The sequence below is a fragment of the Diabrotica virgifera genome, chromosome 4 (genome assembly GCF_917563875.1).
Source record: "Diabrotica virgifera virgifera chromosome 4, PGI_DIABVI_V3a".
Taxonomy (NCBI): Eukaryota; Metazoa; Arthropoda; class Insecta; order Coleoptera; family Chrysomelidae; genus Diabrotica; species Diabrotica virgifera.
The window spans coordinates 87,824,894-87,844,335 of NC_065446.1; the positions used below are offsets into that span (position 1 = coordinate 87,824,894).

At 33.5% G+C, this 19,442-nt stretch overlaps 1 protein-coding gene across 1 annotated transcript in view; it reads left to right on the top strand.

Moving 5' to 3' along the window:
* The window catches only part of LOC114326289 (leucine-rich repeat and immunoglobulin-like domain-containing nogo receptor-interacting protein 2), a 502,239-nt gene that overhangs the window by 162,794 nt on the left and 320,003 nt on the right, over positions 1–19,442 (top strand). The window contains exon 2 of the mRNA XM_028274595.2: positions 6,251–6,295. Within this exon, the coding sequence (XP_028130396.1) occupies positions 6,251–6,295 (45 nt within the window). The remainder of the gene's footprint in view (positions 1–6,250; positions 6,296–19,442) is intronic.

Genomic DNA, 19,442 nt, shown 5'->3' on the forward strand with positions numbered 1-19,442 from the left:
ATTGTTAATTAATAATTTATGGTCGCAATAATAACCAAAATAATTATGACACACTGATTAAACTTTGAAATCTCATAAAGATGAGATGCCTATTTAACATTTTGTCGACAAAATATAATTTTTTTATTTTTTTGCATAATCTTTAAATGTTTAAAAAAAAATAGTTATAAACAAATTAACGTTTCTCAGACAGTTTTTATTATATTATAATTTTAAAAATAGCTAAAATGCGCATATCAAATATCTTGAAAATGAATGCTTTAAAACTTTTTTGCAACCATTTACAAAAAAGTTATGAAACAGCAAAGTAAACATACGATTACTACGGTGTTTATAATTTTTTTTTAATTCTTTCAACGCGTAGAAGTGAGTTTAAAGTACAAGCTAATTATTTACAAAAAAAATACCGATTATAAGTTTAATGGTTATATTTTAATTAAAGATTATAAATATATTTTTTTGTAATTTACACGCGCGAAAGTAGAATAATACAGTACTGTAGCTAAAATTTTCACTCGGAGCGACGACCGGCTGCCGCGCGACGTACACTTTTAATAAATAATGTATGCTGCGTGTCAGTCCCTTCGAGTGAACATTTTAGCTCCGACTCTGTATCAGGCCTACTTTTGCGCTAAAAATTACAAAAAAAAGTATTTTTAATCTTTGATTAAAATATAACCATTGCACTAATTTTTGACATTTTTTGTGAGTAATTAGATTGTACCATAGACTCACTTTTAAGCTTTGAAACAATTAAAACAAATTATAAACAACGGAGAAATTATATCGTATATTTACTTTGCTGTTTCATAACTTTTTTGCAAATGGTTGGAAAATTTTTTTAAAGCCTTCATTTTCAAGACCTATGAAATACGCATTTTAAGTATTTTTAAAATTAGAATATAATAAACAATTTCTGAGAAATGTTGATTTGTTTATAACAATTTTTTTAAACAATTAAAGATTATGCAAAAAAATTAAAAATTTATATTTTGTCGACAAAATATTAAATAGGCATCACACCTTTATAATCTTTCTTAAGTTTGATCAATGTCTCATGATTATTTTGGTTGTTATTGCGACTGTAAATTGTTAATTAACAATTGAAGTGTTGCTAAAGTATTCGTTTCATTTTCACCGGCTTCTGAATTTATAATCTATACGAAGAAAGCTTTTATTTCACCAAGCTATATAATTATTCATAAATAATTACGGGCCCAAAAAAATTATTTGAAAATTCGAGATTTTGTTGGGAAAACCCACATTTTCCGAGGAAAATTTTCGTCGGAGCAAATAGGGAAAAACATGCCTCTATCTAGAATTAAATTGGGGTGAATTTTTATTTGAGTGTTTTTGGTGTAAAGTTAAAATCTTCGGAGTTATAGAGCAATAATTGAAAAAGATACGATTTGTCGGCGCCATTTTGTTTATAAAAAAGTAGCACACTATCTGCGGACTTTGCATACCTATATTAATAATATATAGGATCTTATAATTCGATTCCAGCAATAAAATTGCTGGTAAATAACCTTTCTTTGTACTTTACTAATTAGACCAGCGTATTATAACTATTTTTTTTTCAAAATTTAAAGATTATGCAAAAAAAGAAAAATTTATATTTTGTCGATAAAATATTAAATAAGCATCTCATCTTTATAATCTTTATAAGTTTGATCAATGTATCATGATTATTTTGGTTATTATTGCGATCATAAATTGTTAATTAACAATTGAATTGTTGCTAAAATATTCGTTTAATTTTCACCGGCTTCTGGAATTACAATCTATACCAAGAAAGCTTTGATGTCACTAAGTTATTTAATTATTGTTTAATAATTACTTACCTAAAACTTTATTTGAAAATTAGAGTTTTTGTTAGGAAAACCCGCATTTTCCGAGGAAAATTTTCGTCGGAGCAAATCGTGAAAAACATATCTCTATGCAGAATTTAATTACGGTGAATTTTTATTTTTGTGTTTTTGTTGTAAAGTTAAAATGAGTTATAGAGTAATAATTGAAAAAAAATACGATTTGTCGGCGTCATTTTGTTTATAAAAAAAGTAGCACACTATCTGCGGACACATAAAATAGTTACGACTGTATCTGAAATAGCATCTGTAATTACTGCATGTATAAATTAAAGCAAAGTGGGGTTTAAGGATTCCTGGGGTGATAAGAATTTTGCGTGATATTCCAGTAATTTTTAGGGGCTAATTTATTATTTATATGCATACTAAATTACTCTATATTGTAAACTTATCAGCCATTATGTAATTACTCCTATTAATCATCATTTCTTATGTCAAAAGATTTCAGTCAGATTTTCAGTTCCATATCCATCAAGTCAAATCGCAAAGTTCCGTGTAAACAATACCAACACGTAACAAAGTCATTATTATAAGTGATAAGAACTTCCTTGCATTTTTTATCAGTCAATATGCCCCTTAAAATAAATCACCCTAGTTCAACTCGCAATTAACATGCAAAAAATATGCGGACACACCTAGGTGCATGTTGCATATCGAAAATCTCATTAAACTCTGTACATGGTAGGAAAATGACTACAATTCACTACGATTTAACAGTATAAGTGGAGTACTTAAGGGCAAGCACACACTGTTTGCTGGATATTTCGCTACCAACTTGGATAGTTTCTAGTCGGTGAAAAAGTTGGTTGATAAACGGCAGCTTTCGGTATTTCGAAGAGTGTGGCTTTGGTTTTAATACCGAAAGTAGGAAAATAGAGTTTTTGTTGTCATATTGTTTCCTTTTTTCTCCTTTTGTTCTCCCTTCACCTTTAAAAAGCTCTGAAACAGTTTTATTGTGGCATAAGTAAAATATTATGTTTATATGGGATTAATCCACAAATTGATTGTAATAAAACTTACATTTTTAACTGAACTGCTGTTTGACATTTCGATTTTAACTCCGGAAAACGTTTTGAAAAAGGATTATTTTAAAAAATTGTGAGGTTTGTTTTTATAACTGAAAGTTGTGTAGCGGTTATGTTTTTCAGACTGACTGGTGAACTTAGTATATTATGTCAACCACCAACAGCTTGAATACATAGACCAATACAAATATCTTGGCTGCTGGTTCAACAATTAAGTTGACTATAAACAAGAAGTTAGAGCGAGAATAGAGGTAGCCCGACAATGCTTTATCAAAATGAAAAGCTTACTTTGTAATAGTAGCACTAATATCAATTTTAGATGTTGTTTTCTGCATTGCTATGTATGGTCAATACTATTGTATGGAACTGATGAATAAGTTAGAAGCCTTTGAACTCTGGCTTCATAGAAGGATCTTGGAAATACCTTCGACGACCCACACCGTTAACGAAAATGTCCTAAGGAGAATGGGTACAGCTAGGGGGCTGCTAAAGAGCATCAGATTTAGAAAAATTAGCTACCTAGGACAGAGGTTCTCAATCTGTGGTACATGTACCACTAGTGGTACATATCATTATTGGCGGTGGTACACAAAACACAGAAAAAATTAAAATAGTAGTACTTAGCAAGTATTTATATACAATTTAAAAATATAGGTGGTACTCAAACTAATAAAAATAACAGTAGGTGGTACATCACTCAAAAAGGTTGAGAACCGCTGACCTAGGACATATTAGAAATGAGAAACGAAAAGTACCGCCCTCACGCAACTGATCATCCTGGGGATGAGTGAAGGAAAACGGGGTCATGGTCGCCAGATTTCATGGCTTAAAAGTAGAGACTGGACGGGCCTTGATTCAACATCTTTGTTTAGAGCCGCATTGAACAGAGACATGTTTGCGAGTGTAGTCGATAACGTCCACTAATGGAGACAACAAGAAGTACTTTGGCCTCGGTCTTGTAGCCAAATAGCCATGCTTTTAGTTGAAAATCCTGAGAGGGTGAAAGTCCTTAGGATGAAATCAAATTCTGATTATTGATTATTTTGTCTTCTTCTTCTTTTTATGTAGACATAACTCTGTCTGTTTTTCAATGTGCCTCCAGTAAGTTGTCATTCCATCTTTTTCGGGGTCTTCCCACTGATCGTCTTCCTATTGGGGAACCGTCTCTCACCGTCCTTACTACTCTATTTGTTGTCGTTCGGCTTATGTGGTCGTTCCATTCTACTCTTCTGTTTTTCACCCAGTTTTTAATGTTGCCCACCTTGTATCTCCGTCTTATATCTGCACCTCTAGCTCTATCCCACAGTGTCTTACCATCGATTCTTTGCAGTGTTTTCAACTCTGCTGTTTCTATCATTATTTTTGTCCTTTCTGTATCAGGTCGTGTTTCTGTCGAGTATGTCATTATTGGTCTGATGACTGTTTTGTAAATTCTGCCTTTCACTTCTTTTCCGATGTTTTTATTTCTCCATATTGTTTCATTCAGGCAACCTGCGGCTCTGTTTGCTTTATTCACCTGATCTTCCACTACTGTTTCGAGCTTTCCGTAGTTTCCATAGTGTGATCACTTATTAGATCTGCTGTTATGCATCTAGTCTTTTGATTATTTTGTGTGCTGGTGTATTATTTATTTATTCTATGAAAGTATAAATGCCACTGATAGAAATGTTAAATATCAAATTCACACCCTGAGCGAAAGCTATGTGGGTCAAACTAGAAAAAAATATACATTTGGTTGCACATTTTGCAACTATAACAGGGTCTCTTTTAGTGTGTAACCACAACACAATTTTTTGAAATAATTTTTTTAGAAATGTCAAAGAAAGTAAGTAATTTTCATTACAATCAATTGTCGCTTAATCCTATATAAACATAAATATATTTTTCTTTTATGAACCAGTATTGAATACCATAATTAAAGTCACACCAGCTGTAGAGGTAATGGATGTTGACAAGAGCTATGCGTCATGACGATACAGTAATGTCCTTTTCATGAGCATTTTTCAGTGCGTCACAAATGATAGAAAAAAAGGTAAGTCCGTGATAATACACATTTAGAACATTTATTCTAACATGACATTTTAGTTAAATCTGACAGTTGTCACATTTTATTTGCAATTTGGCATAAAAACAAATCAATTGTGTTTGTTGCATTTATAAAATGGTATTTCCTTTGATTTGTATAGTCTTATAAATTGTACAGATTATATTCGTAGATATATTATATAATTCGTAAATATTTTTTTTCGATTATAGCGTCATCTATCGACAACTAGAATAAATGTTATAAATGTCTGTAATCACCGACGTGCTTTTTTCTATCACATACAATTTAATGCGTTAGAAAGAAATCGAAAAACTGTGACGCACTGAAAGATGCTCATGAGAAAAAGAATACACAAGTTTACGTATTACTTACAAGGTCACAGCTTTTGTCAAAATCCATTATTAACTACCCGCGCATCAAATTATAACATAACTACACGCGTGGCGTACTTTATACGCCACAACAAAATACACTTAAAACAGCAGATTTGTTTATTTTTTTTTTTGAAAAAATACACTTAGTTGTTTGTTATAAATAAACCTTACTCGACATTAGTGAATACTTGGAGTTCCTCCTCAGTAAGCCAATTGGGATTTATAACTGGAATCATGGAATAACTGGATTCCACGATAAATAAAATTACTAATAAATTTTTTTTTTAAATGTGATTTTTTACAGGAGAAAAAGTATTGTTTATAAAGAAAAATATATTTTGTGCCATAATGACTAAAAAACAATTGAAATATGTACTTATATTAATACTTATATTAATATATTTAATGGTGGCGTATATTTTAAAAACCAGCGGAAACAACAAATAATAAACTGTAAATTACGATCTTCCCAGAACGCCGATTATAACGAAACTAAAACCAAATTGTAAAGCACATTCCAGTGATAGGTTAGCAGTGGTTCCCAACCGTTTATGTCTGGCGACCCACCTTCTGATGTGTTTTCATATTCGCGACCCATCTCTCACCCAGCTACTGTAAGAGCCACGCGGCGACCCACCTGAAATCCCACTAGTGGGTCGCGACCCACCGGTTGGGAAACGCTGGGTTAGAGAGATAAACAAGGTCAAAAATTAAATTTTTAAATATATTTGCAGTAGAATTCTTATATCTGGCGTACAAAATACGCCAGCGCGTGTAGTTAAAGGTTAACTCTAATTCAAGAATGAGTCTAACCTTATGAACATAATATTTCATTTAGTACCAGGCATCATATGTAACGCTGGTATGATAGTAATTGACATGCTTTACCTTTGCAATTTATAGAAATTATTCTAATGATGGTTGTTCTTTTTACAGAGTATCTCTCTGAGCAACATATGCCCCAGAAGTCTTTTCAGTTCGGTAAGTTTTTTATATTCAGGTGGTTATAATAATAAAGATATATATTATGTAGAAAAGCTTGCATGCAAAAACTTTATTTCATATACCTTTTTGATCTCCATATACCTATGCATCACTCATTTATCGGTTTATACTATACGTGATTCGGTTACATAAAGACCTAAGATAAAACAATCACATAAAACTTTCCAAGGAAGTGCATAAAATCAGGATATATTTTGCGCCCTGATGACATCTAGAAATTTTAGCGGTTAAAGATGGATTGTTCAAATATAATGGACCTCTATCTCGCGTAACCCGAACAAATAAAACCGTTCAAGTATACATCATAACATCGTATCACATATAGTCTGGAAGTCGCCTTCAGCTCGACATACAGCATAGAAAAGTGCCGGTATGAACACGATATTAGCATAATTCTAGCGGGGAAATGCAATTCCACGTTATCCTTTCTCCACTCAAGCGTCACGTAAAAAGGGTCGTTAAATAAATAAGATCACCGCGACATGCCTCTAGGCGACAACATTCGCCTATTATTGTTAATATTCGTGTCTTATCTCAAGTTTCCCATATCAGCGCGACCGAGTTTCTTTCGTAGAGGTGGACACACTAACATACAATACGTAAACGGAGATACATTATGGCCGACACGAGTGGATGTTGGATTACAAACAATTGCTTTAACCTACATCTTTGGAAAACATATTTAGTATTAGATTTCTTCCAAACCAAGATAAGTTGTCTTTTCAGTAAATTCAAATTCAAATTCTTTATTTTCTTATACCTAGTTTGTATAGAATTAGTCATAAATATACATTGCTAAAAACTAAACACTAAACTAGACTAAACAATAAACAATACATGAAATGAATTTAAAAGCTAAATGAAATACATACATCTAATATCTAAGATCTAAAAAATTCTTCGACTGTATAAAACACTTCTTCACATAAAAATTGCCTAAGATTCCTCTTAGATACATTTATTGAACTGGTGGACTTTACAACTGTGGGCAAATGATTAAACATCTGTAGTAGCCCGTATACGCTGGGCGATTTAAATTTAATGTTACCTTTTGAAAATGGTATACAGTAAGAACCACCGTACTAGACACACGGGCTGGGACGTTTCGCCGTCGCCGTTTCGCCGTCGCCATTTCGCCGTCGCCGTTGAGCCACTTCGCCGTCGCCGTTGAGCCACTTCGCCGTCGGCCGTTTCGGCGTCGAGCCAGTTCGCCGTCGGCCGTTTCGGCGTCGAGCCAGTTCGCCGTCGGCCGTTTCGGCGTCGAGCCAGTTCGCCGTCGGCCGTTTCGCCGTCGCCATCCCGGCATTGGTTAAGTTTACAAGAACGTGATAACATACTAGCCTTTTTTTATACTAAATGTCAGGGAAATACTTAGTACAAATCAGTCAGTACAAATTAAGGACAATAAACAAGAGTATAATTAGAATACATCATTAAATAGATAAATATGACTATTATCAGATTCCCGGAAATAAACAATATTGAGAAAATTGATTTCAATTTCAATTGTTTTTACTGTATCAAAAATAAAAAACTTCATTTTGCAAAAGTGATAGTATATAATCGTTCGAAAACCATTCAAAACTTATATACAAGTAATGATCATCCCGAAATTATAAGTACGAATGCTAACAACGAAATGGCGACGGCGAAATGGCTCGACGGCGAAATGGCTCGACGGCGAAACGGCGACGGCGTAATGGCGACGGCGAAACGGCGACGGCGAAATGTCCTAGACCCCTAGACACATGGGTAGTAGGTACCTAATTGCTATGCTTATGGGCTAATCCGATCCGTTCTCAGATATGACTTTCATCCCTGTCATGTTACTGACAAGAAACTATTTCAAATAATTGGTTTTCGATACAAAAATACAGTAGTTAATAGTATTATTACTTTGTTTTAAAATAACTTTCTTCAAACACCAAGAATATTACAATACTTTAAAACTTTTACAACTTTAACAAAATGACAATTATAAACGTCAAAATTAGATTAGCTTGATTTAATACAGCTGGTCTATTATTTGTCAACGTTAATACATATACATTTTCTGACGTTCTAAACGTCACTTGACATAAAAATAAACATTGCAACAAGTGAAGGGTCCAGGGCTGTAATAGCTCAATGTTCCTATGTGTCTAGTATGAAGGCTCTTACTGTATATACTCTGGACTAATTAGCAAAATACAAGGAAAAGTTATTTACCAGCAATTTTATTGCTGGAATCGAATCTTATTATTGTATGTATTAATAATATAGATATGCAAAGTCCGCAGATAGTGTGCTACTTTTTTTATAAACAAAATAGCGCCCGAAAATCGTGTTTTTTTTTAAATTTTTGCTCTATAACTCCAAAGATTTTAACTTTAGACCAAAAATACCCAAATAAAAATTCACCGCAATTAAATTCTGCATAGAGACGTGTTTTTTCCGATTTACTTCGACGAAATCTTTCCCCGGAAAAAGCGGGTTTTTCCAACAAAATCTTTAATTTTCAACTAAACTTTTAGGTAAGTAGTTGTTAATCAATAATTAAATAACTTGGTAACGTAAAAGCCCTTTCCGTATATATTATAATTCCAGAAGTCTATATAAATTGAATGAACAGTTTAGCAACAATTAAAATGTTAATTAAAAATTTACGGTCGCTATAATAACGACAATAATTATGATGCATAAGAATAACTATGATTTTTTCATAAAAAGATCTATACCTATCTAATGTACTCTACAGAATTGAAATTGAACTATTTAAGCGGCCTCAGGAATATTTTAAAATTATAAACAATTTTTTGGTTTATAAACAAATAGAATATCTCGGGAAATATTAAACTAAATTAAATTGTGAAAACGGTATTCGAAAGACAGCGGCAGGACGCTTCTTTTAAAAGAAAAAACGTTTAATTATGACGAGTGGTTCCTGAGATACAGCCGGTCAAAGTTGACCGGAATTTACGGCAAAGATATAAACAATAGGATCATAATTTTCAAACCATCACCTTTTTATTTTTGTCCTCTTTCTCCACACCAATTTTCATATCTTTAAAATCCTCATACCATATATTATTATAATAAAAACTATCGATAATACGTGTGAAAATTGCCAAAAATAGCAAAATTCCAATCAAAAATTAGGTTGGAGAAAATGTAACCCTCAAAGTTCAAAATCGGTATACGTTAACAAAATGCATTTTCTCGGCTTCCCATGGAGCAATTTCCTTCATTCTTTTTTTGTTCCCTAACAACTCGAGTAGAGCCATCGAACTAACGCATTATTAAAGGTCAAACTTGTTTTTGTTTTGTTATAATAGATTAATTTATTTATAAGAACAGAAAATTACATATTTTTTCCAGTTGTAGGCTTTTTTTTAGATAAACTTAATACAAAAGTGTACCTTTTAAAGTTAAATATTCTCATTAAAACGTAAATATTCTCATTTGAAAGCTGTATAATTATTTAAACAATTTTTATTTAAACAAAAATAAAATATTGTGTTATAATAAATAAATTAATTTATTATAACAAAACAAAAGCAAGTTTGACATTTAATAATGCATTAGTTCGATGGCTCTACTCGAGTTACTTGGGAACAAAAAAAGAATGAAGGACATTGCTCCATGGGAAGCCGAGAAAATGCATTTTTTTTTAACGTATACCGATTTTGAACTTTGAAGGTTACATTTTCTCCAACCTAATTTTTGATTGGAATTTTGCTATTTTTGGCAATTTTCACACGTATTATCGATAGTTTTTATTATAATAATATATGTTATGAGAATTTTAAAGATATGAAAATTGGTGTGGAGAAAGAGGACAAAAATAGAAAGCTGATGGTTCGAAAATTATCATCCTATTGTTTATATCTTTGCCGTAAATGCCGGTCAACTTTGACCGGTTGTATCTCAGGAATCACTCATCACAATTAAACGTTTTTTCTTTTAAAAAAAGCGTCCTGCCGCTGTCTTTCTAATACCGTTTTCATAATTTAATTTAGTTTAATATTTCCCAAGATATCCTATTTGTTTATAAGCCAAAAAATTGTTTATAATTTTAAAATATTCCTGAGGCCTCTTAAATAGTCCAATTTCAATTCTGTAAAGTACATTACATAGATATAGTGTCTTTTTATGAAAAAATCATAGTTATTCTTATACATCATAATTATTGTCGTTATTATAGCGACCGTAAATTTTTAATTAATATTTCAATTGTTGCTAAACTGTTCATTCAATTTCCATCGGCTTCTGGAATTATAATATACATGAAAAGGGCTTTTACGTTACCAAGTAATTTAATTACTGATTGACAACTACTTATCTAAACGTTTAGTTGAAAATTAAAGATTTTGTTGGAAAAACCCGCTTTTTCCGGGGAAAGTTTTCGTCGAAGTAAATCGGAAAAAACACGTCTCTATGCAAAATTTAATTGCGGTGAATTTTTATTTGGGTGTTTTTGGTCTAAAGTTAAAATCTTTGGAGTTATAGAGCAAAAATTGAAAAAAACACGATTTTCGGGCGCCATTTTGCTTATAAAAAAAGTAGCACACTATCTGCGGACTTTGCATATCTATATTATTAATATATACAATCATAAGATTCGATTCCACCAATAAAATTGCTGGTAAATAACTTTTCCCAAAAAAGGGGGGCATTTTGTAGACCAGTTTTCAACTAAATTATATCAACCCTATAGCGGGGACGGACACAACCCCCAAAATCTTTAATGGAAAGGGGGGTTGAGTGATACCTCATTTTGAAGGTCAATAAATTACCTTTTCAAAAATACCACATGCCTTATATTTCTTTTCATTACTTTTGGAAAAATCTTGGACTCAATACTCTAAAAAATGTTGGAGTTCTGAACTCGATACTTAATATCTTTACGGTTTTATTTGATTTTTCCAAAAATACTTCAAAAAAATACTCTAAATACTTCAACACCCCAAAAAAAATTCAATTTGTAGTTCAATACTCCAAAAAAAATTTTGGCGTTCTGAACTCTATATTTAATATCTGTACGGTTTCCCTTGATTTTTCCAAAATTACTGAAAAGAAATATAATGTATGTGGTATTTTTGAAAAGGTAATCGAACGATCTTTAAAATGAGGTATCACTCAACCCCCCTTTCCATTAAAGATTTTGGGGGTTGTGTCCGTCTCCGCTAGAGGGTTAGTGTAATTTAGTTGAAAACTGGTCTATAAAATGTCCCCCTCACAAATAAATTTGACGTGTTTTTGTATATTTTTGGATTTTCTATAGGTACCAAATTATAAGGTGGTGCAACTTTTCAAATTGACACCCTATATGTAGTTAGCAATAAACTGATAACTACAGAGAAAGAATGCCAGAAATATTACATATCTTCAGATGATATTTCAGAAAAGCAATAAAGAAAACATAATTTATCAACAAACTGAATACTAAAGAAATGAAAAAACCAACCTCTATATGCAGCTCTTACTTTAATCGATATTGTGCTATGCTCTTTCGTGTTTATTTTCTAACTACGCTGTTAAAGTAATTCTACTTTAAAACTGGTGCAAATAATGATTTGTTACCCGTAATTAATTCAGGATCGTTCAGAGTTTTCTCTGTAGTTTTCGTTTCAAAATAAATAGATCATGTAATAATTACAGAGTCTTTTAATACCCTAAACTTAAACACTGTTGCCAACTGCTAACATATAAGTCCGTCCGCTATAACTTTTCCCATGCGGTACGATTCATTTTCAATCAAATTAAGTGAAAACATAAATTGAAACGAACGTCGATGTGTATACAGGGTGTTTCACTAATAATTGTCCACATAGTAACTGAAAAAACCTTAACACAAAATATGAAGATTTAACCTAAAACACTTAAATAAAATGTGGTTACTTACTGAGTTACAGGGTGTTTTATCTAAAAATTTAAAAACTATTTTTGCTCAGCATTTTAAAACTACTCGACGTATCCTTTTCATACTAGGCAGGAAGTATAGGTACTATACAAACTACTAAATTATGTTAAACAAACGTTTCTGGCTATTACCAGAGGCGTACGACGGGGGAAAGTGGATGGTTGACCCTTTCCAAATTCTACGCCACTGGAGGAATTACTATTTTAGTGCCATTTTTAGATTATCCAATACTTTCTACGTAAATAATATACTCTTCATTGGTAACGATAAAGTCATTAGTTTTCGAGATCTTTGAAGTTAAAAATGAAACGACACGGTTATTTTGATAAATGTAGTGTGTCGCTTCATTTTTAATTTCAAATATCTCGAAAACTAATCATTTTATCGTTACGACTGAAGGGTATATTATTTACATAAAAAGTATTGCAAAATCAAAAAATTACACTAAAATAGGAATTTTGTCAGTGGCGTAGAACTTGAGAAGGGTCAACCAGCCACTATCCCCTGTCGTACGTCTCTGGTAGTAGCTAGAAACGTTTATTTATCTTAATTTAGTAGGGTGTACAGTACCTACACTTTCTGCCAAGTATGATAATGATAAGCCAAATAGTTTTAAAGTACTGGGTACAAATAATTTTTAAATTTTAATCATATGAATCATATCATAAATTAATCAAAATAACTGTTCCGTTTCATATTTAACTTCAAATATCTCGAAAATAATGACTTTATCGTTACCAATGAAACGTATATTATTTACGTAGAAAGTATTGGAAAATCTAAAATGGCACTAAAATATTAATTCCTCCAGTGGCGTAGAATTTGAGAAGGGTCAACCATTCACCATCCCCTGTCGTACGCCTCTGGTAGTAGCTAGAAACGTTTGTTTGTCATAATTTAGTAGGGTATCTAGTAGTCGCACTTTCTGCCAAGTATGAAAAGGATACGTCGAACAGTTTTAAAATGCTGAACAAAAATAATTTTTAAATTTTTAGATAAAACAGCCTGTAACTCAGTAAGGAACCACATTTTATTTAAGTGTTTTAGGTTAAATCTTCATATTTTGTGCTAAGGTTTCTCCAGTTACTATATGGACAATTATTAATGAAACACCCTGTATACATTTTGTATACTGTATACTATATACTACACACATCGGCGTACGTTTCACTTTCTGTTTTGACTTAATTTGATTGAAAATGAATCGTACCGCATGGGAAAAGTTATAGCGGACGGACTATATATTTGTCTGCAAATGCCGACTTCATAAATGGAGGTTGGCAACAATTTCCGTGATCATTTAATGGGAATATGTCATAAGTACCCAGTCTTTTCCATCTTTGCTAATGTTAAACGGCCTACACACGTCCCGATCCGACCACCCAACTATTGTATCAGACAACGTTGGGTCCAACCGTCGGAGTGTGTGTAGGCTTGTTGTACGACAAAAATAGTTGTACCCAACAGTCGGGATGACCGACTCGATCGTACGACCGTGCTATTCCAACAGCCCGACTTCGCCAGCCAAAATCTGTCGGGTCAGGGCGTGTATAGCGTTGTTGGCCAACAACGCCTGCTTCTTATACTGAGGCTGCGGTGTCTTCATCTGAAGAACAGTGCTCCTAAGATCTCTATCCTTGTCTTTATTTATAGGTCTAGGTTGTCTGTTATCTAGCAGCTTAAGTGATTGTAACTTGCCATCATCTAGTCCAGAGGTTCTCAATCTGTGGTACATGTACCACTGGTGGTACATATCATCATTTGCGGTGGTACACAAAACACAAAAAAAATCAAAATAGTAGTACATAGTGAGTCTTGTTAATACAATCTAAAAATGTAGGTGGTACCAAAAATTTTAAAAAGAACTAGGTGGTACATGACTGAAAAAGTTTGAGAACCGCTGATCTAGTCAACATGTGAACAAGTCAATTTTGGGCTCAAATGGTACCTCGAGCAGATTACATGGGATATTTTGCACATCCCTGTTTAAGTTCACGAATTTAATCTATGTTTTCATGACGGATCAATTTTAATGGGTTTTTACCCGTATATTTTTGTATTCTGGTGGTTAGCATGTTAACGCGTCAGCACTGATGATGATCGGTCATCCGATCGAAAACTAGTTCTGTGATGTAGTCCTTTTTAGGGAATTTTAACAAACATACCTTTTATAAAGAATTTTAGTCGTTTTGTTTTAAGTATGTAATTGTGTTTTGTTAGATGTTCCATTCGCTTCTCATAGATACTGTTTATGTTTGTTTACAAGTTGGTGTTTTGGGCTATGAAAATGATTTTGGTTTGAGTCGTGTTAGATTTCAGGCTGAGGTCGTCGTTTTCTCCGGTTGTAGCCTTCTGGGCCCGTTTGGTAGTTAGCGTTGGAGGACTTCTCCTCTGATAACGCTACTGTGTGATCAACTTGTCCCTAATTAGGTTTACGATTTATTCGTATGCCTTCCTGTATTTTCTTCTTCTTCTTTTTCAGGTGCCATCTCCGCTACGGAGGTTGGCAATCATTATAGCTATCAGTAGCTCTAAATAGTTGTTTTGAGCTGCATCCAAACCATTCTCGCAGGTCTTCAGCCATGAAATTCGTCTTCTTCCGATGCTTCTTCTGCCATCTATCTTTCCTTGCATTATGAGTCGCAGGATGCCATACTTCTCGCCCCGTATCACATGTCCGAGATACTGTAGTTTTCTTTCTTTAATTGTAAGTTCAACTTCCTTCTCTTTACCTATTCTTCTTAGTACTTCGTTGTTTTTAACTCTATCTACCCAGGAAACCCTCAATTCTTCTACAGGTCCACATTCCAAAGGCGTTAAGTCGCCTCATTGTCTCTACATTTAACGTCCATGATTCCACTCCATAGTATAGTACACTGTATACGTAACATTTTGTTAGGCGTACTTTAAGGGCTAATGTTAAATCTTTGCTACATAGGACCTTTTTTCATTTTCATAAAATTAGAACGTGCTGTATTTTCTAGTGTTCGGTAAAGTACATAGTCCGAGTCATCATGAAACAGAATAACCATGTGTGTCACTCCTTGTTAATAGACGTTTCTGTTCTAGTAGTGAGAAGATAGTTATTCTGTGTGTATGTGCCTTTGTCTGCTTTGACGCTAAAATCCACCTATGATAGTTGTGATTTCATTGGTTGCGTATAGAAGATTTTAGTGTTTTTAGTCATAATCTGAATCCACGAATACAACTACTGTGACTAATGTCGTTGGATCCCACGTCGTCGTATATTACATCATTAATGTAATCAAACGCATCAGCTGTTTTTTGCTATTTCGTATTGCGCAAGTTATATAAAAGTTACAAACAAACTCTCTGCAATGTAAAGGTCGATACAAATATGCGAGCCAAATTGTTTGCGAACGCTATATTCGTATAATTTGTACGGCGGGCCGAATCGCTTGCGAGCTGTTCGTTCGTCGCTCGTCACGAACCACGGCCTGCCGGTTTTTGGGACGAGCACAAAGGATATTCGCAGTTCAATTTGGACGGCGTACTCAGCGACATTGCCTGTTCGTTTCGTCGAATCGAGATTGTGTGAATGACGTGTTCCTAGAGATAAGAAACGTTAGAAACACAATGTAATCAATTATTATTTTATAGTTGATAACCAAATAATTGCTGCCTCTATTTACATCTAGAACGTGACTTTGAGATAAAATTACAAATTAAATTAATCATTTACATTAAACTTCGCACAAGTTGGTTCGTCGCTTTCCATGGATCGTGATGAGTGTGCGATGAGTTCGCTGTAAATATATTTTCAGTGAACTGTACGCGAGCAGTTCGCAAACAGTTCGGCTCGCATATATGTACCGACATTAACAATACAGTGATGAGCACACTAATAACCTGCAAAATAACGCAAAAGATGGAAAACATAATACATTGTGAAATAAAAAGAGATGAAACTAGTAGAGGTGAAAATTATCGATATAAACGTATAAATTAACATTACATTACCTAGTTTCCCACCTTTAGACGTCTGTGACGGGAGTATTTTATAAAATTCTCCTGTCACAGTGACAGTTGTTATACTCCTCCGATGCGTCAGAAGGTGGTGAACTATGTAATGTAATGTTAATTTATACGTTTATCTCGGCCACCTCTACTAGTTTCATTTCTTTTTACTTCACAATGTATTATGTTTTCCATCTTCTGCTTATCACATACTCCGACACAAGGAACAGTCACATCACTTTTCCAATATAAAGGAACGGTTACCAATCACCCACCTCTATTCTTTACTAAATGTTATTGTTTTGTGAACTTTCGTGTGCTTGGATCATTTGTTTCTTTAACACGCCGTAAAGGTGATTCTACTTTTACAACACAGGTGTACGGTGTACGTCTGGTCTTTGCTTTAATTGGCTTTTTAAAATATGCAGTTACAATTTTCTATTCCTTTTGTGCCTATTGTGTTATTTACTGCTATTCTTGTTCGTAAAAACAAACATTTTCCGAAGTATTTATATTGTCTGGCATTTCCTTTATTGCCGTGCTCGAATTTAGTTCAAGAGAATTGTTATATTACTAGAAATACTACGATTGGGAGGATTATTTGTTTCCAAGTCTCCTTGTGATTGAAAACGGAACTTTCAAACGATTTGACTTTAGTGTTGTTCCATTTTCTCAAGTAGGTTACAGAGTTTTGTAAACGTTTTAATCGTTTCTAGACTTCAAACTGCACTATTTTTAAATTCTCGTTGAGAAAACAAATCGAAATGTACAATTTTAATCAAATGAAGACCCGATTAAGGTATTTACTAATCTAATAATGATTTTGGTTATTTCAAATATCTTTTTAACCCGTAAAGCGCGTGATACACACGCAATCTTTAAGTACGCGGGTTTAAAGATCGCGGACTTACTCGGCTCGCCGTCGGTGATACACGGCAGACTTAAAGTACGCGGTTTTAAAGATCGCGGTCGCCGTCGGTGGTTTATGCTATTTAGAAATTTTATCGTATTATATACTTCGTATTGTATCCTATCGTGTTATAGATTTTTAATACTAATAAAAAAAGACGAAATCGAAAAGTGTGGGTTACAAACAAAATATCATAGATAAGAGGGTAATATTTTCCTCAGAAGGATAAAACAGCCTATAAATAATTAGGTTTACTCAAAAACAAATAATCAAAAATAATTTAGTATAGCATAAAATAGTGTTTTACGGTTTTCTCAAAACTTATAAAATGTAACTTGTCTCCTTTCAACAATAAACGATTGAATTATTTCTAGGCAATTTGCTTAATTAGTGAAAATATAAGTGTAACTTTAAACGCAATAACATGATGGCTCGAGGCTCGTGGAAGTGATACACGTACGGGTTACGAGTAAAATTTCAAACTTGTTGGATCGACGGCGGACTTAAAGTTCGCGTACTTGCGGTGATACACGCGCGAAAAAGGTCGCGAGCCATAAGGTCGCGAGCCATAAGTTCGCGTACTTACTCGCGTGTGTATCACCCCTTTAACTGCTACCGACACAAAGGTAACTCGCAATTGCTATTGACGGGTACTGTGAACCACTTTTAAAATTCTGAAATAAAGAAAAAACATTCTATCTATAAGCGAAGTTCCTACAGCCTCTGTCTCTTCTCGCATTTTGAGCGCCATCGATTTCTGTCCATCCATTCGTCTTCTTTGATGGCGCTATCTCTCGTTATGTGCCGTACATTTTCTTCCCTGGCAACTGAAGGCCTTCCCCTTCTTCTTCTTTGCTGTGGTATGTAATTTAAAGCTTTCTTTGGCCATGTATCTTCATTCATTCGTTTCACGTGACCATACCACACTAGTTGTCTCGTTTCAATTCTATCTAAACTGGAATACATCATAAAAGGAGTACGACCGTCAATTCCAATATAAAAAAGGAGCACTCGTAAGTGTAGGGTTTTCGGTCAAGTGGGTGGAAAAAAAGAGACAAAGAATTCGGCTACTTCATCTATTTATTGAAGACGTTTCGTCTACTGCTCAGTAGAAATCATCAGTTCATCTACAAAATGAGTGTTATAAGAAACAACATCCAAAGGAGACGTAAAAAAACACTAGTGTTACCTTATAAAGACATGTAACAAGAGATAAGATGTACATAGTAAATAATATCTTATCCATGAACCAATGTAATGTAAAAGTATATAACATATATAACAGTCACATATAAAAAACAAGTGAAAAAAACTGACTTGCTTTTTTAATGTCAGGAATGAACCAAGAAAAAACCAGATTCACACTTCCAGAATTAGTAATATTTAAGCATACTTCATTTTAACTTTAGGTAACATCATTGTAGAATTTGAATGCTAATATGCAAATTTGAAGATTTAAAGTTTAATAGTTACCAACAGGTCGATCTGTGCCCAGCAAACACACAAAAGAAAATGGAGTTTGAATTATCAGGTCTAACTGACATCTCGCCAAGAGGTTGCCTACCTTGAAAATTTTTACAAAGAGTGACTGACAGCCGCAGTACAGCGCGATAAAATTCAAAACGATGTAATAAAACAGTTGTAAAAGTGTTTAAAGAGTGAAAATAATATCAAGAAGTAAACAAGGGATGTACCCTATAACCTCGTGGACAAGAATCACAGTTTTTTAAAAACCCTACACTTACGAGTGCTCCTTTTTTAAACTTGAATATATAGTATTTGTCCTCCTTCTAATATCTTCATTCCTGAGGTGATCTTTTTTGGATATGATATACCACACACTCTCCTTAGTTAATCAATTTCTACTACTATTCTTTTTCTAGATGTTTTCGCGCTAAAACTTCTGATCCATAAGTCATAATAGGCGATAGGCCAAGGTTCGATAAATTATCAATTTCGTTGTTTGTCTAATATCTTTAGACCACAGTAGAAAGCTTAGAATGTTTACCGGTTTTTTTTCTGCTGCGTTCTGTTTTCGATGTCTCTTTTGGTAGTGCCTTCTTTAGACATTATAGATCCGAGATATATTCTTTACATGTTTTTGTGGTTCTTATTTCTAACTCTGGATCTTCTTCATCATCCATTATTTTAAGATACTCTGCCTTTGAACATATTCATATTGAGGTCTCATTTTTCATATTCTCGTTTTAGTTTTCTAAACATGTCTGTTTGGAATTTACTCGTTTCCTGTCGCTGATAATCGAAATAAACACTAGTGGACTGTATGATACTTGTAATTAATTGAAAGAGGTACAAATTACAAAAAATACACT